Consider the following 26,230-nt stretch of genomic DNA (forward strand, 5'->3'; position numbering starts at 1 on the left):
TTAAGCGTAGTTACGTCAATCGAGTTTGCTTATGTCCGATTTTGAAAATAATCGATTATATGACGTTCGTAATTTTATAATACTACAGCATAAGTATAACAAAATAAATTCATAGAAATTTATATTCCATGTGTTAATGTGTTAATTATTAATTTAGTCATTTTAAAGTTCTTATCGGGAAAAAAAGTAATTATTGTAGATATTTCAATTTGTTATAATTTTTTGCCAACATAAATTAGAATTAAAAGATTACACATTTTTTTATCATGTACGTACGAAAAATATGCTTATTTCTAAAAACTCATTTTATGGTTTTCGTCGCTAGGCTATATCTTTCATCATGATATCTTTCATTGAATACAACCGGCTATAACTCCTCTATTTTGTTCTTTAAATTGATGCTTTTATTATAATTTCGATACTTTGATATTTTCCGTATTTTAATTGTAATCTAGTTTTCATATTGTAATTTTACTATGACTCGCATGTAATCTTTTTAACAACAAGCAATTTTATTCGGATTCTAACCGTTGTTGCATCTCACCACTAGTAAAAATATACAGCGATTTTTTTTAATAGATCCGTCACAAACATGTTAGTCACGGTGACGTCGATATTGAAACAAAATAAATAAAAACATTTAATCATTTTTAAGGTTCTCGCAATTATTGCAGATTGAATATAACATCTACCATGTACATTTTAATAATTTTTAGTGCCAAGGGCTGCAAGCAGTTGTTTCATTTGACTAAAAGTTATTGAACAAATTACCGTTTAACCGGCGATAGTGTTATATAGAATATATTTACTAAATCATTATGGTGTTACTATAGAATGAAGTAACCAGATTTTAAGTTTACCATAATCAGCATACGATCCGTTAAAATAAATTACGCATGCTGAAAATAGAAATTGACCCCGAGTTAATGCAGGAGTTCGCTTTCCTCTTTTTTCTCAGGATCAACACTGGTACTCACATATAATTTAAAGTTAGCCTATTTTATGGGTAGCAAAGCTCGTGGGCTCTCTCGGGAGCGTCGACTTTTGACGCTACATTTTAACATATAATGAATTGTGTGCGACGTGGTGCATACATTTATTTTTACTAGATGCTATTTAAGCGTGTATGCTAAATAGTTGTATATTAATGGAATATTATGTATATTATGGAAATGTTGGAGTTTTCGTTTGGCAAGGCGAGGTGAGCAGCATTTAATAGCAATATTCAATATTATTGACAATCTGGAATTCGAGAACGGATCCATCAATACAGAGATTTTAAACTACGAAAAAGGTTCTGGTGAGAAGAAAAATTTTCCAACGTGAATCAAATATTTTTGGTCGTACTGTGGAAATTTTAACAGTAAGAAGTATGATAGGGCGCCTTAAAAATAAATTAAACAACTCAGCAATATTGATTACATATTTATTGAAAAAGTATACATCAAAAAGTTTTTCGATGTAAAATTAAAAAAAAAGTTTTGTTGCGTAAGTTTCGTTCCATATTTTTTGCATTATTTTTTAAAAAATTCCAATTATTCACTTTAGATTTTTACAGCTTTACAAAAAAAGAGAAACAAAAAATAACCTCAATTTGTTAAGAAGGCAATGATCGTCATTAATACCAATTTACTTGTTAATATTTTCATCAGTGTAGTAAAAAAACTTAATCCATAGTGATCGGAGTGTATAAAGTATAGCCTCTGATTATAAAATATTAATCCATTAACAATTGCGGCTGAATGTACTCGGCTTGTAAGATTAAGAGATATCCATTTTGTCTCGTCTTTTCTCCTGTTTCTACACAATTACTTACTTTTACAAATATACCATTCAACACTTAGCATTAAAATATATAAATAATAATACAATTATATAGCAACAAAATAATTATTTAATATCTAATAATATAATGCATTGTATCGCGGGCACAATTGTAAATTGAGGAAAATTTTGTTAACAATGAAAGCTTCCATTTTACTTTTTCAAATTTTCTTAATTTAAATGCATCACGCATGATTTGTTTACTTAAATTTTTAAATTTGTGAACTTTATTAAGAATACGTTAACAAAAAATTGCGAATTATAACCTAACTTGATTGTTATTCTCAAAATAAATTCTCTCTCAAAAATTGCTAAAAATAAGATATGAACATTTAAATGGTACATATGGCGATGCTATAAAATTTACATTTGCGCGTTAATCTGTCAGGCATTCTGATGTCGTTTAGCTGCACTCACATATAATTATCAAGTATAAGCAATATTGTGCAGTACATTAGCTTAGTCTACATATCATGCCACAAAATTTACAAAACCTTCTTCTGTACAGTAAATTAAATGTACAAAGTCACAGTATAGACATCATAAGACATTTAGTGTGGTGGGCCTTAGCGGTCGAGTGGTTGGTGGGACCACGCAATCCATTGCGACGGAATCTGTGGTACATTAAAATAATTCATTACATAGATAGAAACTAAATTTTAATTCACTAAGGTAACAAAAATCTAATTCTGAATTAGGCTAATAAATATATTGCCTTGTCAATTTGTGCCTATATGAACATGTAAGTTATTCAGAACATTTGTTATTTTATTATAAATTAAAGGAATTTGTAACACGGTCAACAAACATTAAAACTTTAATGATGCATCATAAATATAATTCATTTAAAATAATCGATTAAATTCTGTCTCGAAGGCCACAGAGAGTTGCCATACCCATATGCAACCACTCGTCCAATACACTGACAACATTAGCTTGACGAAGGGATCTTTATTTACTGTTAGCAACACTAGAAAATTTTACATTTTTATCGAATGACATTCAGAACAACGGCTTGAGTTTTTACACTGATATATGCTATTTAGCTATTTTAGCATACTAAAATTAGTTTATCATTTGTTTATTATATACATATATTTAAATATGTACTTCGTCAAGTTAGTGAAATCGCATTTAGTTAGTTACATTTAAAAATTTTAATACAAAATATCAACAATCACGAGTAATATTATTGTTATGTAATAATGTTAGACGCTTACTTTTGAAACTAAAACAAATTATATAGAAATAAAAGAGATAAGTTTTTACACTACTAAATGCATATTACCAAATAACATTGTACTATACTTCGTTAACGAAACTCATGGCCCTACGTCTCATATTAAAAACTAATATTACGTTTTAATAATTAATAGAAACAAACTTATAATTGTACTTGCATATTTGATCAATAGTTTACTATTCAATATAATTTTTCACATACAATATACATCGAATAATATATAAAATTCTTCACTATAATACTCAAATGATACATGCACACGTTGCAATCAAAATTCCATTAAAAAAAATCTTGACAAAAAATATCTAATTCCAAAAGACAGACATTTAATGTGCATGTAACATGACATCGTCGCCTAGCCGAAGAACAAGAAACATCAGGCGTCCATACCGCAGGAATTTGAACTGTGTTCAAATAGGCATAAAGTTCAAATTTCTCTGTTTTATAAGTTTTGCACGCGGGTTAGGCGAATCAATACATTATACACTGTACAGGGTGGTGGATGGTCGTGGCTTGTCCACTTGTGTTCTTGCGATGCCCGGCGCGTCTACGGTGCACGCGAAGCTCAGGCTTCCGAGTCCGCGCCCTTTAGCCGCAGCCGCGCGAAGTCCTCGAAGATTATATCGTCGTCCTGCTCTTGGCCGTTTTCGTCTCTGACAGCAGAAAAAGATAAAAAATAATTTAGGTAAGTTCATATTCAGTACAAATTACGCGATAGCGTTTGATAAAAGGTCGTTTGGAATGAAGAGGAGACCCGTTAGATAGATGATGGATAGAATTATTGATGTTCTAGGTATATTTTTGCGAAGGCACCAGATGATCAGAAAACTATGATACTTGAACACAGTACACTTCATAAAACAAATGGCTATTGAACTTTGAGAGGCACGTATTTCGAGTGTATCAAATAATAGTTCTATTCAGGCTGATTGGTTATTTGCTGTCAATTAATAAATAATGTATCGTACAACCAAACCAAAAATTAAGTTTCGAGAATAAAATATAACTTATTAAGAATATAGTAAGAAAAAGCGTTTTTAATCCGGCTACTACAAATTAAAATATACCATTATTTACTACCAGCGCCTGCAGAGTTTATTCTGCCAGAAGTTATTGGCCTATCGCATCAGAAGAAAAAAAAATCAGGATAAACTCTATAGAGCAGTGTACACCCCTCTGGAGGGCATTTTGATTGCTAAGGGAGAATTTTAAAGTGAATTCCACACCGAGTTTAACCCTTTTGCTTTAATATAAAAAATATATATGCTACATAGAGGGGCGTAAGAATTTTAGAAAGTCTAAGGTGGTGGGGAATGGCACATAAAAGATTGGAAAATACTGCTATAGAGGGTGATTAGAAACACTTGAAGCAGCTACATGGACGCTAAAGAACTACACATTCACTCCTTTAAATCTTTTATACCTATTACCAATCATCCTGTATATCACACTTACTGTATACTATACTGCACTGTATATTTGTGTACTATAGTGTATCCTGTATATCACTAGTGTATACTATACTATGCTGTATACCTGTATACTACTACTTTCAGGACTATCGTGTTCAACAATAGGTTGAAGATTTAATTTCGACAACGCTTATTTGGAATTCCATTCTCAACGTTCACTTTTTAATTCAAAACTTCGTCTATTTTTTCGGTGTCTTTATTATATCCTAAATAATAATGAATACATACGGGTGGGGGTCGAGTTGTATTAGGTCGTGGTCCTGGTGAGGCGCAGGCTCCGGGGCGGAACGCGGGGCTTCTTCCTCGGGCTTCGGGTGCATCAGAATGAACGGCAGCTCTGCGCTAAGATCCCTGAACGACAGAATCGATTTTTACAATTTAATTTATATGATCACGATAAACCTTTCTGTTACGGCACATCCCTAGCGTTGCATCCCCACACTACTGTTGAAGGGTGTCGGTCATCTTAACTTCAACTTTTGGCGCGAAGTGTACAGAAAATTTTATTACATTAAATGAAATATAAAACTTTAAATAAATTAGTTTGTAGACTATAGCGATCAGTCCTCAACACGTTACTATTTTTAACAACGTTATATAGTCCAAATATAGCAGCGACCCGTGAACTATAGCATTTTTGAATGAATCTTATAAATGATATATTGAATTTCATTACTTTTGTTTCTGATCTTAACGAAAAAACTTTTAAAAGTAGCATAGTTGTAAATATATTTTATGTTAAATACCAGGAACTACTTTGATAAGTTACAATAAACATGGCATCAGAACGCCGTAAATTACCTTTTGAAAGGATAACTTCAACTGTTCAATGTGACCACGGCTTTCTAATTTAATTTAATTAGTAAAGAGGATCATTAGTATAAATAATAAGACTCACCCGCCAAGTGGACCGAGGCACAATTTGACTTTAACCTTGTATTGTACTATGATGCCCAAGTTCTCACGTTGCGACGGGTCCGCGATCCTGTAAAAAGAAATACAATATGAACTTCAGTAAAACTGTTGTTTCATATACAAAAGATGTTAAATTCGACCTATAAACAGACATCCTTGTTTTAACCCGATATCAACCAGGAAACTCAATACACGAGCAGCGACACAGAACGAAAGCGTCATATTGTACATGATTTATTGTTTGTCAAAAAGAATAAGGTGTAAAAAAACTATGCAACGGATTTTTTCACGTATTAAATCCACAATGATTTTTAAATTCTATTTCTTAAATAATATAATGATGTACAATGTCAAGGTGAAGGTGTATGTACAAAATAAAGTGTTTTATTTTCAAAATGTACAATTTGTTTTTAGCGACCTCTTGTTCAACTTGCTATGTGCGGGGCAAATTTCTTTATTTGCCATTCTCCTTCTATTCTTCTCAAATTCTTTCGTCCTTCACAAAATCTATCATTCCATCGATTAAATATTATGTACCTTTCATTGCCTTCCTTGTCTCTACTCTTAGATAGTAAATAGTTTGAATCACAGATAAATTTTGATATCAAAGTATTTAATCATTTTTATCTAATTTACTTACTTTTATTTCAAGTATTTTTTGCTTTTGGCAATTTACGAGTTGTCAAAAGTTACGAGATGTCAAAAATTGAATAAAATTCCCAAGATCGCTGGCAACATAAAGGGTCTTCTGGGAATCCCAGAGAGGTTATGTTGGCTAGAGTAAGGCCAACCCTGATGCAAAATGAGAGTAATGTTGCTTGCTCGCTGAACCAGACCGTTGAGACAAGTGAATAAAATTAATATTTTGGCTAGTTTTTCACGTCATGTTTAATCAAAAACAATGTTTTTTTTTATTAATTACCATCAATGTTTATGAAGTGTCAAGTTATATTTTTTTGTGAGGTACTCACAGCGTGCTGGAAGCGAGGTTCGTGTCTTCGTGTTTGAGCTGGCCATCGAGCGCGAGCCCCCACTTGTCCTTGTTGTTTGCCAGCAGCGGCGTCAGCGTGAACACCTTGCTCAGCGTGAACCCGGGCCCCACGGGACACCCCTCCCTGTGAACACAGCCAATCACTCAACCATTCACGATTTGAAGACTAATGTAAAAATATTCATTTTCTCTACTACCTAGCTAATCAATCCGTATAACATCTGGTGTCAGCTATCCTGGTGGAATAAATAAATCGTCTCAAAAACGTCTGCCGTGCGAAGTCATGGTCACCTACAACACGCGTGCCTGGTAAACTTATAATGAAATATGCATAATTACTTTCGATTTTTACAAGACAATTTTAATTACAATGCGATCCTTTCTTTAGTATCACATAATGATATTTCATACCACTGGATATCTCTGTACTACTCTAGATTGACTGGGAGACAATGTCTATAAGACATGGGACAAAGTTACATTCTGCAATCAATTTTTAGCCAAAATCTTTTGCTCCTAAAATTAATAAACGTAGATAAGTTAAAATATTTTTCCGGAAATACCCTATTGAAATGTTATCAACTTTCCAAAAAAGGGATCTTCAGTAGTTAGGGATGCAATCAATATTCAGCCGATTCGGTCGCCTTCATTGAATATTCTCGTTTTCAGACGTTTCTTTCTACTGTCAAATTTTGGATGTACATAAATAATTATTTGTCTGATTTTTGCAAGTACAAATTCTGAATTACTTTTTTATTTGCGAGATAATAATTCGAGTGTTATGTTCGAGATTTAGGGACCTCCTCTGCCATGATTGGACCTCGTTGGTACCAGTACCAGATATAATTTGTGAGCATCCGTAGTTGAACGAAACTAACCTATATGGCCCAGCGGGTTGGTTACAATGGATGAATGGGTAAAGGACGTTCCCCCACAAGGTACCAAGATCACCTGGTTAAAGTCATCAGAAAAAGATCACTGTAGATCACTTACAAAAGGTGTTACCGAAAATCTATGCGGGAGGCTTATATCTAGCAGTGGACATCTTACTGCTAAAATGATGATGATCATATTAATTCTAGTAATATCTTAAATTTTTAATATCGCTGAAAAATTTCAAGATAAATATAATGTAATTGAAAAAGGATGCCGTAAACGAAATTAGGTTTCGTACATAAAAGATCCTTTGTAGATTAAATTAAATTATTAATTAAGAAATATTTTTATCATGATGCTCCCGTTAAATTGGATTTTTATTACGGTATTATTTCTTTGGGGACGGCTAAATTTTGCATTGTTTCATTTTGTTTAAAAAAGAATAACGGGACATGAGAATTGGAAATCAGATTACAGATAACATTATATTTTTACATATAGAATTGACAATCTATCCATTAGATAATATCAAGTGCCACTTTAGTTTCAAAAACAAAAGCATAGTATAAAAAAATACTAAGGAAATGTCTGACTCAAATGTCTCACAAATAATAATTATTTTCCGAATCTCAACGAAGATTGGTCTGATGGACAACCTAAGTGCAGAAAGGCAATAGTTACATCCAGCGTATGGTGGTTCGTGAATGTCTTTGATCAAAGTGACAATAATGTATCTTATAATATTAATATAAGCCTATAGTACATTAATAGAGAATGTGTTGCTAAACTCGTAACTTGTAAACGGCTCCACCAATTCATCTAAAAAAAATAGAGAAAAAAATGGATATGTCGCGAGGAATATACACTTTTGTTTTCTCACACAGCGATTAGACAACGAAGCGAAATGCGCAGCCTTGAACGTCTACCTAAAAGGTGGACAGAAGACTTTATTAACATCGTCTCGTAAGGCCTTATAAATGTCGTTCGATGCAAGTCGCTTCAAACCGATTGTCGGAAATCTAATGTCGGAAGGAGGACTATATCCAGCATCCTACACGGCTGTTATGACGATGTACTGTATATATTTCAACCGTGATATAATTGGAAAGATAGTTATAATAGAAATACTTACTCAGATTCTGCCTCGGCGACGGTGCACTTGTACTGGGCGGTTGAAAAGAGACAGATGTCAGCGAACTGACGCACGGACACCTTGATGCGCTTCACGGAGCGATTCGAGTTATTCGCGATGTGAACATTCACCGCGATGTTCTCGCCGTGGTGGTATAACTCCTGCTTACACAATTAAGTTAATATTAAACAAAGAATTTACGTCAAAATCATATCTTCTTATTCTAGTAGAAGGAGAAAGATTTGGCTATCATAAATGAACATCTACCAAGATACTCCAATTGTTTATAAACTATTTTTCCAAATGCCTTAAAAAGATAAAACGCAATTTTGCCAAAGCTTTTTCCAGTCCCCAAAACAATCGGAATAGTCTTTTTCCGGTATTGCCTTCGTGATCTTCTTCGGTTTTGTTTTGATCTTCTTCCTCAATCTTGTCAAAACGGCGTCCCCGCATTTGCCATTCAGGTTTGCAAAATAGCCAAAAGTAACACGGAGCCTAATCAGGCTAATACGGTGGTTACGGAAGGATTTGTGGCAAGTTTTTGACAGTAAAAGTAGGAAAGAATGAATACAGTGTGACGTGGTGCATTGGTTCTTAGCGACTTTGTATCAAGAATTTTCAAACCTTGTTTTAAGTTCAAGCATATTTAATAAAAACGAGGATTAAGTTCTGTGTCATCAGCACTCTGCACCTCTAATCTAGCAAACGGAAAAAGCTACCTTCCGTTAAAAAAACGCCAGAAGTTTAAACAATTTCTTTTTCTACTGCGCGCATACTATCTACCTATTTAATGCCTAGTAATAGTTGTTTTATTTATATTACATTTATTAACTTGTAAACAAACAGAAACAAATAGCTCCAATAATGGTTTTGGCGTCTCGTTTTGGTGTAAAGTCAACTCTACCACCTGTACGGATGATAAATTCATCTGACCCGTATATACATATAAAAAATAATATAAAATTACAATAACCACAGAAATAGCGTAGATAGTATCCTAGCACACATCATTTCAAAGTGCGACATCTCCTACGAAGAAATTTGCAGTTAAGTAACACTTGGGACATAAACCTTCTTTGACAATATTTTTAAGGTGAATTTCTAATATTACCTTATCAAGTGATGCCTCTAGGTACAGCTTGTTCGGGCTCATCATAAACTCCTTGGAGACCTCGACCGACGGCTGCTCACCCTGTTTGCTGGGCGCGTACATTATCTTCCTGATCGCCAGTCGCACCGAATTCCTGTCATTTATTTATTATTATATTTGTTTGTTAAGTACTGCAGGGTTCGAAGTCACTCTTTGTGTAAGACAAGGACCAATATTTAGCCACTTCCGCACATGCAGTGGTAGTCGTGCAACAAAGTGCACCGCCCGCCAGCCCGCTGATAAATGCGCATGCGACAAACAATGCGAATGCAACTGCCACCGTTAAATACGTGTTTCACCCTTCCACGGGGCATCTTCAGGAGTTATGTTACACCGATTAGTGCCAAACACTCTGTTGAATTAACGGTGGTAGTTATGTAATTAGCATTGTTTACCGCACTTTGTTACACGACTGCCACTGCATGCGGAAGTGGCTAAATATTGGACCTTTTCTTACTTAGGATGGACTTCCGCAAAATAACGCCTGATTCCATTAAATCACTCTTTGTGCATTAATTATATAGGATTGCCTCTGCTCACAAAGTTGCAAGAGTATGCACAGCAGAGTCCTCTACGTACTATGATACTAAATTGCAAACACCCACTCGCCTGTTACGTTTGGCGGTCTTTGGGGGAGACCTACTGTTAGTGATGGGTCGTCTATGGGCTGAAACGACAACCGCAGTGTAACTTAATTATTAATCACGAACGGTGAAGAAATACATCGTGGAGACAACAGTTTCCTCTAGTTCCACTTGTGAAGCGACTCTCGTACGAATTTGTCGCTTCAATATATTAGAATTGCATTGGCAGTGTGCAGGTGACATAACTCTAAAACAGATGGCCGCTGGGATTTTAACGTTCTGGAGTGGTGACCACGAACGACACATCGTACGAAGCGAATCGGACGACGTGTATATGATAGGCAACCGACCTTGTAAAGACGGAAGACGCTAGAAGAAGGCCGCTTCTATCCGGTGCTATTGCAAATCTATAGGGAAACCTATATCAAGCAGAGTCACGTCTACGACAGCAATGATGATCATCACGGTGACGCGTCTACGGTCTAAAGGACTATTTCACGTGTTTATGTGAACACGCTTTTGTAATTATGTCAAGGAGCGTGGCTAGATTTTATAAAAATGATTCACAATTTTCTTAAGACTATAGTATTGGTCACAAGGTGTTAATAACCTTATAAAAAATGCGAAATAAAACCCACTTTATGACGTATTTCGCTAACAGGTATACGCAACACTGACTCACGTCTGATCAGTACCCTCATTAGAGCCAATTACACACATGTTTTTTCGCCGAGTGATTTTGTACGCTTATTGCGTAATCGTATGATATCCTTATTGTGAAGTCATCTTTCTGCTATATTTTACTGATGCACCAGATATTATACGAGATAGTTAATAATATATTTATATTTGGTGCTCAAAAAGACATTTGTAATTACATTTAATAATAGATACTTATAATAAATTTGAAAAAAAAACATAATATCAACTTGGATGAAGTTCGTCACTTTATTTTGATTAATGAATTGTGAAGAAAATACTTTACTGCATTACCGTGCATTCAAGAGATAAACTTTGAAAGTCAAGGCAATATGTGATTTATAAAAATATAAATTCTCTTTGGTAATCCTTTATACGCTATACATAATAACACCAGTATATCTGCGCTATCGATATGATTAGAAACCACGTTGATTTTGACTTCAGCTACGAAAACTTAATGTTTTTTTACTTAAATACTATGAATTAAACAGTCCATACCATCAAAATAGGCATCTTATTTACGTAATATATTGCTCTGAATGTCAATATTATGTATATAGTGCACATTAGTACTAGATAAAAATATAGCCAAACAATACAGCTATTTTCAATTGTATTATAAAGTCTAATTAGCACCACACATTGGACAGGCCGTCTCATACATCAAATATAACATCGTTATTAAATATATGATTATATTTATTACATCAATCGGGACGACATAATGTTTAGTCTACCTCCTCCATTTAGTATGTTTAAGCGGCTGCGTTGAGTTTTGCGGCCAAAACAATTACCTCGTAGAAGTCTATGTTGAAGATATTGCGCGAGAGCTTTAAGCTTAAGGAGATAAGACCCAAGAGGCTTGGATTTTGGGGTGTTCATAAAGAACGGCCGAGGTGTGAATTGAAGGGGTAGTTTACCTTCTGTTGATTTGATAAATGTCTTGCCTGAGAAGAAAATGCGAAAGAAACTCAGCCGATGTATATTTTCTTTGATCTTTTTTTTTACGAGTTTTTCGAACATTACTTGGAATTCTAATACAAAAGCGTATACATACATATGCGTATATATATACCTATAGAAAGGTTTCTCAATGAAGTCTTAGGTATACAATATTTATTTTTTATTCTGGTAACAATACATTACAGTTCCTGGTAAAATCGATAAGATTTTTGGGGACGCACAATACATTTTTATACTTGTATCGAGAAGCACATACCGACGATATAATAAAGGTTGCGGGTAGTCGTTGAATGCTGGCAATGCAGGGCCGGTCATCGTGGCGATTTTTGGTGAAGACCTATGCCTTGCCGTATGCATTTATCAGCCGTGATTATGATGATGATGTATATATTTAACTTGTATATAAAATAAAACTACCCAGCTCACTTCACAATAGATATATGGATATCATTTACAAATTCATCTAGAAAATTTTAATTTATAATTTGCTACTTAATGCAGTTAAAATCTTTTATATCTATACAAGTCTCTGGTAAGCGGTGGTAAGAGTTACGCTACCTTTTGTGCGGTTTGTCATCCTGGGAGTCCGCGACGAAGGCTTTGAGTTCGTAGTCGACGCCGCAGGGCTTGCCCGTGTCGCCGGGCGCGGGCTGCAGCGTCACGGAAGCGGGGCAGTGCGGCGGCAGCTCGAAATAGAACGGATGCGCTGCCGGGCCCAGCTTGCGCACCAACCGCTCCTGCAGACGCGTCAACGGCCGCTTCGCGCTCGACGTCGCCGGGTAGATCTACTCACACGATGAAACAGACCGATTTGTTACAGGTGTAAAAGCTAATATTTTAAGTAAGAAAAGGACCAATATTTAGCCACATCCGCACATGCAGTGGTAGTCGTGCAATAAAGTGCACCGCCCGCCGGCCCGCTGATAAGTGCGAATGCGGCAAACAATGCGAATCACACAACCGCCACCGCCAAATTACTCAACACGTGTTTCACCCCTCCACGGGGCATCTTCAGGAGTTATGTTACACCGATTAGTGCTAAACACAGAGTCTCTAGAGCTAATATTTTGCTTATTTGCTATTAATTAATGTATGGTACACCCTATCCAAAAATCAATGGTTTGATTAAAAACAAATAACGTAATGATAATAAAGTAAGAAAAAACTTTTTAAATGTTCTCATTGCTACGTATTAAAATTAATTATTTTTTAAAGTCTGCTCTGTAGACTGTACTGCCGGAAGTTATTGACTTGTCGCATTCTAATATTAAATTAATTAACACATCAATCAAATCAGGATTCATGTAATAAAGTATCGATAACGAAACATGGGTTTTCGAAAGGATCTAGAACGACTAGAATCAGTGTTGAGCCTATGATTAAACATTTTTGTATCATATTAATACAAAGAATATTTATATATACACATAGCTATGACACCTTTTTATTAAGGAAAAATAAAATTACTGAAATGCTAGAATCGTCTAGAAAATCATTATAAGAATTAAAATTGTTTAATACAAAATGACGAGAGGAATCTTCACAACGAGAGGGATTTCAGGTATTAACACAAAACCTAAAAAGATTATTTTTCTTAATAAAAATGAGATTTTAGCTAAAAGAAAAGTACATTCAAAAATTAATCCGTCAAAATTACCGATTATCTAATAAAACAGTTCGAAAATCTCCATTTTCTTGTTGATCTTTCGTTAATTGGTGATCAATCTTGCAATCAAAAACGTAGTAAACAACGTTTAACAAGAGATTAAACGGAAATTAAAATTAATTGGCCTTTCGGGAAGAGGGCCTTTTGTTTCGCTATTACGCAATAAGTTAAGAGTATTTAACAACGGTTCATACCAACAGTTGAAGAGACTTGTGTCATGGCAGTGAAGAGAAATTTTTTTAAAGTGCTACCGATATCGCTGTACCTCGCCTTTGGAAAGCGCGGTGAGGTGGGGGCAGAGGAAATAATAGCATGAATGCCGGCGCTGTGAACGTTGATAGCGAACTGACGGAACGGAACAGCGCGCACTAAAGGCGCGGTATAGCAGTTTCAGTAACACTTTTGTAGATTTTTTCCCAAAGAAATAAACTCTTACTGTATTTGAGTGAAGTAAAATTTAATAAAAGGCATTTTATTTCAATGTCTATTATTAAATATATGCCTGTGGAGTGCTAAATTAACCAAGTCGATCAATGCTTATTATAATGTCGACAAATTTCGCTTTGACGTTTTTGTGCCATTGCGTAGTATGATATATTCAGATGACTTAAGTGGGATTGCTCACAACGCTCGCCTCTCTAAACTGTTTCACTTTGCGACCTGACCCGATCAGCCTTAGTTTTTTTGTTTTCTCTTTCTTTTACTCTACCTTATTTCCTTTTTTCTTAGACTGTAGATCTTCTTTTTCAGAACTTCTATTCTGACTGGTAGGATTTTCGATCTCTTGTAATATTTGTGCCGGTTTCAGGCGATCTATGGATTGGTTATATTCAGTTGACATATGTGGAATTGCCCACAATGCCCATCAGAAAAACATACCAGTTTTTGGTCTATTTATATGGAGTCTATTTATATAAGACTACCACATGGATCCGCCAAAGACATGGTATTCTCTACGCTGACAAACGTCACACGTAATCATTGCGAATAAACAGTTCGTCTCGCACTTCTGTTTGAGTTCGCGGTTAATAATCCGGGCACGTGGCTCACAGAACATTGCAATTAACTGTTCATTTAATACGGCAACGTGTGGACGCTTTTATGTCAACGAACAAAGTCACTTTATATAATTAATATGTGGGAGTATATATTGTATCTTATAAGGTTAATTATAACTTTTATTTATTTTTTGACATTTACATATTCCTCCGCAATGCCTTCATGCACGTTTGCAGGGCAAGAAGACGCTTTGCCTAAACCTCTTTTAGTCGCATAATGCTTGAGGGGTCTCTTGCGAATCACGACTGGAGTCGTTACAGTACGAGGCCACCGAACTCTTGGTTTACTTAGAACGATGCTGCATGAAGTGACCAGGCACACAGGATCGAAAGGAGCACGGCTTGGACTTACACTCACTACCCGCTTATCATTCTAACCAAACCAAGGGCATTCCAGACACGTAATCTCGACTTGGTCGGATTAGTGTAAAAAAAACTCTAGCAACATTTCTAACCACGACTAGAGAAGGCCTGTATGTATCTACTGTCAAACATTATTATTTATTATTATAGGCTGATAATAAAAACCTACTATGATAAGTGGTATTTTTTATATCTGTCATTGTTCTCAGCGATTTTTCTTGTTAATTCAGAATCATAATGATAAAAGATATTTCAGATTCATTGATAGACAAGTGTAGTCGTTATAAGGTGACATAAAGTGATATAAGGAGATATAAGGTAATATAAGGTGAACTCCTCCGCTACTCTCCTTTTAATTGTCTAGAAAAGAATAAGAGACCCACCTGTTCCGCAGCGAGGTAGAGGTCCTTGCGGAAGGTAAGGCCTAGAACGTCGAGATCCTCGCGTCCATAGCGGAAGGCAGCCAGCACGTGCCCAAACACCTTCCTCTCCTTCACATATTCGGGGTCGATGAGCACCACTCCGTCTGTACACACAGAATGCACGATAGAGGAACAGAGAAGTTTAATAGCTGTAACATGCACATGTATATTTAAAATACAAAAGAAATATCTTTTTTCACATTTATATACAACAAATTATTTACAAAGCGAACCAAGACATTTTTTTATCATCACATCACTCAAAAATCGCCAAGATGATCGGTCTCGCTCTGCCCGCATCTAGCAGTTTCCCGTGATCTTGCTATGTCGTCAGTCCAACTATTGAATCGTTTACTCACGCTGATTCTACTGGTCGCCGCTTAAGAATTTCTGATTTGATTTGGCAACATTTTTAATATTTTACAATTCAAATTCGAGTTAATAATAATGATTAAACTACAGACCTTTTGTAGCTAACCAAGTAAATGTTTTTTTTTATTTATTGTCCTGTAGACAATAAATAAAAGACACTCTTGAATAAGAAATTTTCCTTTTATTTATTTATTGTAGCTTTTGATTTGATTATCGTTTGTTTCAATGTTTTCTCCCTCTTACTTAGTTTATAGATTTAAAGGGAAAGAACTATTTTTGCACTTTTATTTTTAATGAAAGCACTAGGTTTAAGATTTACTCTATTTTTATATCTTTACGTTAACCTATTAAAATTAAAATCAAATATATATTAGAAATAAATATTCTATTTACAGATTTTTACGAGTATATTACCAAATAATTGAAGGATAAATTAAAAATATGACGACCGCTCAAATATCCAACATAAAGGCAACCGCCGGAAACAAAGGACGAATTCTGTAAACGAGCCATTCGGGGCTGACGGCCCGACACTAAAAAGGTGCAGGTGAGGTAATTAAGGCAATACAGTTATGCGGTCTCTTTTATGTGTATCTAGTTGTATTGTACCACAATTGGCAGGCGGTGATGTGAAATAAAGGACTACAAGAGACTAAAATAGAGGCTCATACTTCAAGTGACACAAACCTAAACTATAGCTACGGAAAACAAACCTCATATAGAAGATATATTTGCAGTTTGAGCCAAAAAAATACATGAACTGTTTTGTCTCAAAAACAACTTATGAATAATAAACTTCTTGAATTCGAATATATTTTTTTGGTTCTTTCACAACGACGTTCGTATTTCCCTATAAGAGAAACACATTTTTCTCTATATAGGTCATCAGCTATACAAGCCTGCTTTAACTGCCCCTATTGACAGTTTGATTCAAATTTTTCTTCCTATCACGAATTTCAGTACTTTTACTAGTGGTAAATAAACATAAGAAATGTAATAATATTTGACATAACTGCTAATTTCAGGGATTTGTCAAATGTTAGAACTAAAACTACAAATGACATAGACCTATCTTCTACAGCAGCTATTACTTGTTGATGAAGGGGTATGTTTTACTATGGAAGGTCACCGTTCACCAGTTTGTTTCCAATTAAACTAAAAGAGTTATTGCTTTGAAACGGTGAAGGAAATCATCGGAAATCTATATGTTACTTCTCGGCATTCCATGGATTCAGCGTACGGTTGCAAGGTAAATGATATGATGATAATAATGACACTCGGAACCTTCTTGCCATAGATTGGCGTTCATTTTTACAACAAGACTCCTGTCCCTATCCTATCAAATTTTAAATGGCCCAAAAAACACTGCTTTGGAACCCCGTTCCAGAAATGAACTTATGTTCGATTTTGACAGACGTTAATCTTTCAGAAAGTGTTAGTTGTGTCTGTTATACCTTTAGTTCTTATCGCTTTTAGAAACATGACAAAATCATAGAGACATATGTGATATCTAGCAATTCTTTCACTTACGTGGTGACTAATGGACCCGTACTATTTCTAGAGAGAACATTTCTGTCCCTACAATTGAGACCATTATGTGATTAAAACATATCGTTACTTGATTATGTAATTTTCTAAATATTGCAAATAACTGTATACTAGTTTGAGTTTGATAGAAGGTTTCAGCTATCGTGAAAAATAATAATATCCTTTATAAATCCCTGGATCGTTTACGATCGTATCGGCTTTTGTAAAATTTTATATAACAATCGTTTTTAATTTCAGAAGAATTTGAGCAATTGTTTCATTATTTTCTACGTGATATTAAAAACGTTTCTCCTATAGTTTATTTTTTGTAATATAAAGATATATTTTTATGAATAGAAAAGTGTTATGGAAACCGTTTTAAATTTTCATTGTATTTTTTTGCAATACTAACGAAAATCCATTGTTACTTTATATATATATTTTTTTTGATTTATATGTATATGTTAATAAGCCCCTTGAGCTAGGGTCCTAAATAATCCTAATATTGAAATTAAATAGAAAAAAAAATCGTTGTCAAATTTAGAGTACTTACCAATCGGGTCTACATGTGTGATGTGGTCTACAAAATCCCTCTTTCCCAGGTATACTGTGATCTATAAAAACATTAAAAAAATTAATATAAATGTCAGTCTAGCAGGGGGAAGGAGGAGGAGGAAGGTGAAATTCGTTGCCGACATTATTGCGTTGAGGTTATACATAAGAATAACAATATCAATAAAATAATGTACTTTATTGGAGTGTAAAAGAAACCTACATTATGTTAAGTGATATTGATAAAGCTGTCATCGCCCTTTAAAAACTTTATTGAGGCTATTATCACGACATAACCAGCTGCTATGTCGCATGTGCAAAAATAATCAACATTATTTTATTTTAAAATTAGCACGAATTATGCCAGCTCTGTTATGCTCTGCGGTTTCCTAGGTCATATACTAATAAACAAAAAAAAACTGAAAACTTATTTAACACAATAAATAAAGAGATAAAAAAGGAAGTCATGTTTCAACACAAGTTTAATCAACACCGGAAACATTGTTATATTGGATAACTTTATAGTTGATTAGGATAGTAATTTCTATTATATTTTTTGGCTAAAACTTATTAAACTAGAAAAGAAAATTCATAAAAGAAATGAATTGGGAATTTATTGGCAAAGTTCTTAAGTAATATAATCGACTTAAGCAATTCAATGAAATCAATAGAAGTTCAAGCGAAAGCAAAAACTATTGACTTTGCAAATAATATGAATAACTTTCTCGCGGCTGGAAATTCTGAGACGAAGCTTCGAGGATAAGGAGTTTATTAGAAAAAGTTATTCTTTCATTTGGAAATACGTTCGAAGGAAATCTCGTCATAGCTATGTCGAATATAATCTTCCTTAGGGACAGCGTTTATTTCAAAAATACACAGTTACTAACAATATTAAGTAAGAAAAGGACCAATATTTAGCCACTTCTGCACATGCAGTGGTAGTCGTGCAACAAAGTGCACTGCCCACCAGCCCGCTGATAAATGCGTATGCGGCAAACAATGCGAATCACACAACTGGCACCGTCAAATCACTCAACATGTGTTTCACCCCTCTACGGGGCATCCTCTCAGGAGTTATGTTACACCGATTAGTGCCAAACACAGAGTCACGTTACCTTGCAGAAGTACATCCTAAGTAAGAAAAGGACCAATATTTAGCCACTTCCGCACATGCAGTGGTAGTCGGGCAACAAAGTGCACCGCCCACTAGCTCGCTGACAAATGCGTATGTGGCAAACAATGCTAATCACACAACTGCCACCGTCAAATCACTCAACATGTGTTTCACCCCTCCACGGGGCATCCTCAGGAGTTATGTTACACCGATTAGTACCAAACACTAACAATATTGTTTTTATGTATTGTCAACGTTTAATTACTGGTATTTACAGATTACAGTTTGATGAGAAAGACTGCAGAGGACGCACAGCTACGATGCCAGTTTAGGTGGTAAAGCTTTGGGGATACCCTCGAGGACCTCGGCGTGGACTGTCACTAAATATGTCTTTAAAATTCCGACTCAACAGCACCTGATAATACCGTCATCAATTTAATAATACCTTTTAACAGTTAATACTACAAAATACAGAATTATATATATATATATATATATATATATATATATATATATATATGTGTGTGTTGATAATTACACTTATGTTTTTTTGCAAGTATAAAAATAAGTAATTAAAATAAAATATAATTTTACTGTTATGTTTTTGCTTGACAAATCGATCGTTAAAATAATATGTTTAATATTTAGTATCGTAGTAGCACCTCGTAATAAACAATAATAGCGCTGGGCTTTATAAATTTACATTCTATATTGCAACACCGCAGATTGATGGCTCCGTAGCGAGCATACATCGATGCAGGACAAGTAACAAATTGGTTTCCGATCAGAAACTGAATGCACTAATCCAAGACTTCCAGATGAATTTATTCGAACAATCTCATCGTCCATCTTCCCAACGACTAAACATGTGCATCCAAGTTACATAACAGCATTACTTCAAAAATGTCTAATGATCGATACAAACAATTTAGTTAAACTAAAATCTACAAGTTTCAAAATAAAAAAAAATTTCAAAATATCTTTATTCAAGTCGGCATTAACATCGCTTTTAAATCGCCGATTATTTTAACATTACCAGCAGTAAGCTACCACCGGCTCAGAACGCTGATTTGTTGAGAAGTGCCGGCTAGAAGCTCAGCTGCATTTTCACCTTTTGCTTTTAAGTGAAATTTAACAATTTTTTTTCATTTACACCTTACAACATTAATTGTGTAAATGAGTAAACATACCAAATTCCACACATTTCGATTACCTAAAAATTCTAGAATGCTATAATAAGATTTATTTAAAAATATACTTTTAAGTTTAGATACACAACTAAGAAACGGTCAAAAAGTTTCAATAAACGATACATACTAAGTTAAGACATTTTAATTTATAAAGAATCACCTAACTTAACATGAGAATTTGATTGAAATTAGAACAATAGAAATGAACAACACTGCTGGCGCAATACCGATACCGATATGGATTTTAGACAAGATATATTCGAATATTTATCGAATTTTATTCTTCTATGTAACACTATATTATTCTGTTTCTATGTAGTAAACATTTAGTGTGTGGAACTGCATACTCTCTTCGCCGTTGAGCGTATTTGGGATGCAGGCTTCTAGCTGTATTTTAGGGTACCTATGGCTATCCCATTCTATAAATGTTACAGTCCGATTCGAGTTCAAAGGGCCACGATTGTAGATGATAGAAAAACATTTAAATTTCTAATTTGAACCTTTTATGCATTGGCACATTAAGGTATACGTACGTCTTCTCAACCTGATGACAAGGCATCTATTAGGTTCACCGACCAGGGAAGTCGGCACGCGACGCCTTCTCCTGGATTCCGACTACAAAGCTTAGGCACTGGGCATGGCTTCCAGGATTTAACAACGCTAATTTTATTACGCTTAATATCATTAGCGGTTTATTGCGAAAAGGTAACTATATGTATACTATAACAAAACAATATAGTTCAATAAAAGGTAGCCAGTAATAAATACAAAGATAAGCTAACCTTTTTCCAAGTCCCATAAAATTAGTAGCTCTTTTGTGAACAGTTATACAATACTATGTAAGGTCATTGAATTATTAAGTAATAAATTTTAAAAGTATAAACAAGTTTCAGTTGAAGCGGTTCAATCTTAGTTTATAAGATTTCTTCTTCGTTTCAGCCGATGGACGCCCACTGCAAGGCACAGGCCTTCCTTAAAGATCGCCTCGACGATTAGTCCTGCTCTGCCCGCATCCAGCGACTTTAACTATGTCAGAAAAGGACTAATATATAGCTACTTCCGCTATGTAGCAGTAGTCGTGCAACAAAGTACACCGCCCGCCAGCCCGCTGATAAATGCGCGTGCGGCAAAGAATACGAGTTACACAACTACCACCGTTAAATCACTCAACACGTGTTTCACCCCTCCACGGTTGACTTATATTATTGACTCGGTGTTTGGCACTAATCAGCGTAACGATACTCCAGAGGATGCTCCGTAGAGCGTATTTATCAGCGGGCTGGCGGGCGGTGCACTTTATTGCACGACTACTGCTACATAGCGGAAGTAGCTATATATTAGTCCTTTTCTTACTTAGGATCGACTTCGGCAAAGTAACGCCTGAATTCATTAGATATTTAACTGTGTCGTCGCTCTACCTAGCAGGGGGCTTACACACGCCGCGTCTACGACTCGTGGTTGCCACTCGAGAGCTTTTCGGCCTCAACGGTCATCGATTGCACGAGCTATGTCGGTGATCTTGGTTCTTCGGCGGACTTCCTCATGTCTGATTCAATCTTATAAAGTTTTGTAAGACTACCTATTAATTATATAGAACCTTACCTTGCCATTGGGGGAGCTCTTTTTGAAGACCCTGGTGGCCTGGCGCTGCTTGTTGCTGCCTCCGTCGTCCATGCTGCCGCCACGCCCTCCGCACTGCACACAGAGACGCGCGCGTCACATATAACTTCTCTCGTATTTACTCATAATTACATGTTACAGTGACAAACGTCGCGCAACGCGGGTAGTTCGATACTGACAATTACGGACATATCGACAACTATTATATACGAGTTCGAATAAAATACAACACTACTAAGTATATAATTTATACAGGATGTTAGGATTCAATGATGTATGAATATAAAAAAAGGAATGCCGTTATGGTAAATATTTCGGAAAAACCCCACATGTATTAGTAAATGACGCGAATTAAAAATAAATTTATTCCAACACCCTGTAAATTATTAAGGCAATATTTGCCATTGTGCCACGTTTGATATATTATTAACTAGTGTTAATGTCGTTAACACTTTATTTATAGCTAAGACGGTATATCTATCGGATCAGTTACTTATTTATATTAGGGAGACCGGAGAGTAATGCCGTTTCCGCGCATGTCGATATTTAATTGTCATTTGGTAGCTCATTACGTATGCGCAAGACGTTGTATACAAGATGGCAAAAGGTTGTTGATAACGAAGGTGAATATATTGTTGATTAGAAATAAGAACTTGTTAAAAATGTAGTCGTGTGAATTTAACTTAAGAAAGCGACATTTCCAGTCCCCCTTATACATTAAAAAGGAAAGTAATGAAATTTTGAACAGGGAGGTGAATTTAAAACACAACATTTAATATTTATTCTGAATTAAAAAAAAAAAAAAAATGTAAACCTGTATATAAAACTATTAACTCATGTTTATACAGAACGAATCGTAAGATGGTAATCGTCATAGCGGTGTGACTCAACAAATAATCACGCGGTATCTCATCTTAGTACTTAGCTGTCTACGTTTCTATGTATTTCCCTTGATGACGTGTAGGGACCACGATCAAAGCGAGCCCGTCTCTAATACATTTTTTACGAAAATTCACACAATTTTTAAACGGTAACGAAAGACATCGGGAAAGTATATACACAGGCCGCTTACAACCCTTCTTATTGGAAATTTATTGGAAAGGTCTTATTTAGATATACCAACAGTAAAAAGTTAACGTATTAATAACGGTTCTATTTTATATTTCTACAAAGGTTTAGGCATTAAAAAATTACTTTATTCAACATTGCATAAAGATCAGACCAAAATGAACTGATTAAAAAATATTGAAGAAAAAATTCTTCGCACGTAAGAGGCAACATCTGGCTTACGACTTTAAGATACCAAAAGAGTTCTTAATTTGAAAATGTTACCTTCTCCGGCGCCCAATCTATAAGCCTGTCGCAAGGCCTTCGTCCATCCGAGGGCGTCCTAATGATAAGACGATAATTATGATGATAGTATCTATATAACTAATAATGTTAAATATCTTTTAAAAACATTTTTAAAGTTACTACATACTTTGCAAGATTTCTTTTTACAATATCATAGATTTTTTTCGGATGTAATATCAAATGACATTTGGTCGACAGATATTTGATGAACGGAGTCCTTACCTATATAAGATATTACGATCTACAATACTAATAAGATTACCTTTGTCTCTACCAAAAAAAATATAATTCTTTTTGCAATCAAAACCTAATAATATTAATGTTAAAAAAAAAAACTAATGATATTCAATAACGTCAGTAGTGTAACATCGATCTTTTGTCTGTCGGTCAAATAACTGTTGGTATAAGATTATTGCTACAAAAATTATTGCGACGGCAATAATTAATGAAATACATTTTTATTCTGGTCCCTACGTTTTTTTAATTCTTTATAGGCAAAGCATTTGACCTCTATCTTGCCTTATCTTAAGCGATAACGAGGTCTGCGATGGGTATATTCCTGCCTAAAAGAAACCTGTTCACTCGTGTCTTGAAGACTCCTAAGTTATAATTATTTGGAAATATGACAGCGGTAGGCTCCACTTCTTGCCTGTTCGCATTATAAAAAAATAATAGCAAAACGCTTAGTGCGGGTGAAAGGAATATCAACCGTGTATTGATTTCGTGGATCCATACATCTAGTTGTCCGATAGAATAAAGGAGATGGGCGAATTATTTAGTATAATTCCTCTGCATACTCTCCAAATTACATTCAGTAGAATACCGATAAACTGGCAACTTTTCGCCGATGCGCAAGCTTTGAAGTTTATTGCTTAATAAAATATTGTTATCAATCAGCGTCTTGGCTCGGTTATGGATGGAGTCCAGTCAAGTGTCGTGTTGGTATTTCGCCATCTATCCCACAGATGGCTATCTATTACGAGATACCGCTTGGAAGTCGTTATGCTTTAGAATAATAATTTTTGGTATTACTACATCATCGTTAATTCAGTCATACATCCACAGTTGAACATGGGCCTCTCCGTAGATCTATAATAAGATCGGTTGGAAGCGGTCTGCATCCCTCATTTTACCCCACCTTTTATAAAGTCTATCTATTCACCTCATGGGTCGACGGTCTTTCGCTTTGCATTTCAGTCCATGGCATCTACTTCAGAACTTTCAGGCCGCACCAGCTATGTATTTTGCGCACATGTGGATGCCCACAACCATTTCAACTAGCGAATATACGCTTGCTTACATCGATTAATTTTGTTTGTCTACGAATCTCCTTCTAGATCTCGTAGAAAAATCTCAAAAGCATACATCCTTTTTATGGTTCATTGACCGACTATGGGCCGATAGGGCATTGATTGAGCGACGACGTTTTAATGTTTTACACACTATATACAGATTAATAGTGAACTAAATTAATCTACTCAACCTGTGTTTACATACATTTCATAAAATGTAGGTAGTCCTCGAAAGAAAATGAGTTATTAATTGATAGAGAGACAAGAGAAGCGGTGCTTACATAGACCCCTGTGCGACGCCAGGGTGCGCTTTACCACCGCTGACCACCGCTGCGCTGCCGCACCGCCCTGTAACAATGGAAACGATGAAGTTAATTACGACAATCAGTTTCAACACTGTACTCATTTTAACAATTATTACAAGCTTTTATGAAATTTACAGGTTGATTGGTTGAGTCAGTCAGCTGATTAGTCAGTAGAGAGTAAGAAATTTTTTCATTTCTTAGGATCTAAAATTCAAAAGACGTGTGACATCGACTAAACTTCACTGAAATAGCCCGAAAACAGCCTAAACCGTCTGCGAGCCAGTTTGTCCCGACCAACCACGAAAATATAGTTATATACACATTTTCGCATCATTTTCACTTAAATAATCATAGTTACACCTACATATATAGTATATATTCATGTATTAAACATCGATCTTTAAAATTATTTTATATTTTTGTTATTCGATTACTCATTGAAATCATTTAGAACTATTTGTTAACAAAATCGATATTACAAACATAAACATCAATAACTTCAGAAGCGTTTATACAATTTTAAAATAACTTTTTAGTTGTTCACCATTAATGAAAAAATTCTAACATATATTTCCTAAATAATATATCTAAAAACTTTTCGTTTAAAGAAATAAACGTATGTTACGGATAAAGTTATAAAACGGTTAAAGATGACAATAGCTGTACATTAAAAGGAACTATTTCAGTTTTAACTTTAACCTTCAATGCTACAAACCCGTGCCACTTGTGTTCTATCCAAACTAGAATACAATACGATTGTCGTAAACGCTGACATATCGGATTGCGGAGACTACAGTGCGATGCAGTCGTAACGCGTCGACCTTGCCCGTCCGGTAACGTTACAGTCGGTAACCCTCGCATGATCAGCTCGATTGCTCCGGTGTCCGATTGCTACGGGAATTGTCACGTTTTATGCCCTGACAGATGACGGCCAATTTATTATTGTATTCACCCGATGCCGTTCGCACGTCACAAGCGGGTCGTTTCATAAAACCGTATATCGTCTACTATTCATGACTCCCGACGAAAGCACCGGAACTTAATTAACTTTTAAGTAAGGTTTTGAATTTTTTATCTATAGAAATAAACACTTGAACACAGCTCTACAAATTCGTTAACATCTATTTGTTTTGATATTTTTACGTTACAAACGAGGAAAGTTCCCGGGGAATTCCCGTGAACAAACCTACCATAGGTTTTTGTTACTCGTCTATAATTTTCGTCATTATTTACCGTTGGACGCCCATTATTGGACCTGAGCCTCTGCTATAGATTTCTAATAGAACTGATATGGTTATTAAATCCTAATAGGCAAGTCTTTCCAGTAATATAACAACACCTATTGTACACTATTGTCAACTGTTTAGGCCAAATCTGTTCCGTGATGATGCTTAAAGTTTACAAATGAAATGAGGTAGTACATTTCCCTTTCTTTGTTCTTAGGTCGCTACCTTCTTTCACGTTCTTCCGTATGACCTTATGCCATCGATCTCAATTTTTGTCCACCTGTATGGCGTCAAATCAGAGCGCCGTATTAGGCTGTA

The 26,230-nt window shown here is 35.2% G+C and overlaps 1 protein-coding gene across 1 annotated transcript; it reads right to left on the reverse strand.

Moving 5' to 3' along the window:
- Positions 1 to 1,412: 1,412 nt before the first annotated feature.
- Positions 1,413 to 24,729, reverse strand: krz (beta-arrestin protein kurtz). Its single transcript, XM_068770957.1, has 11 exons — positions 24,663 to 24,729; positions 21,719 to 21,811; positions 17,814 to 17,874; positions 15,323 to 15,465; positions 12,411 to 12,637; positions 9,565 to 9,697; positions 8,454 to 8,614; positions 6,426 to 6,569; positions 5,438 to 5,524; positions 4,768 to 4,890; positions 1,413 to 3,720 (listed from the first exon to the last, which is right to left on the reverse strand). Exons 2-11 carry the CDS (start codon positions 21,788 to 21,790, stop codon positions 3,633 to 3,635), a joined length of 1,239 nt encoding a protein of 412 aa, XP_068627058.1. The 5' UTR covers positions 21,791 to 21,811; positions 24,663 to 24,729; the 3' UTR covers positions 1,413 to 3,632.
- Between the last annotated feature and the right edge of the window lie 1,501 nt (positions 24,730 to 26,230).

This window comes from Battus philenor, unplaced genomic scaffold (genome assembly GCF_028537555.1).
Source record: "Battus philenor isolate CCGP_79_NKW_IND1 unplaced genomic scaffold, ilBatPhil1.0.hap1 SCAF_3, whole genome shotgun sequence".
In the NCBI taxonomy this organism is placed as follows: domain Eukaryota; kingdom Metazoa; phylum Arthropoda; class Insecta; order Lepidoptera; family Papilionidae; genus Battus; species Battus philenor.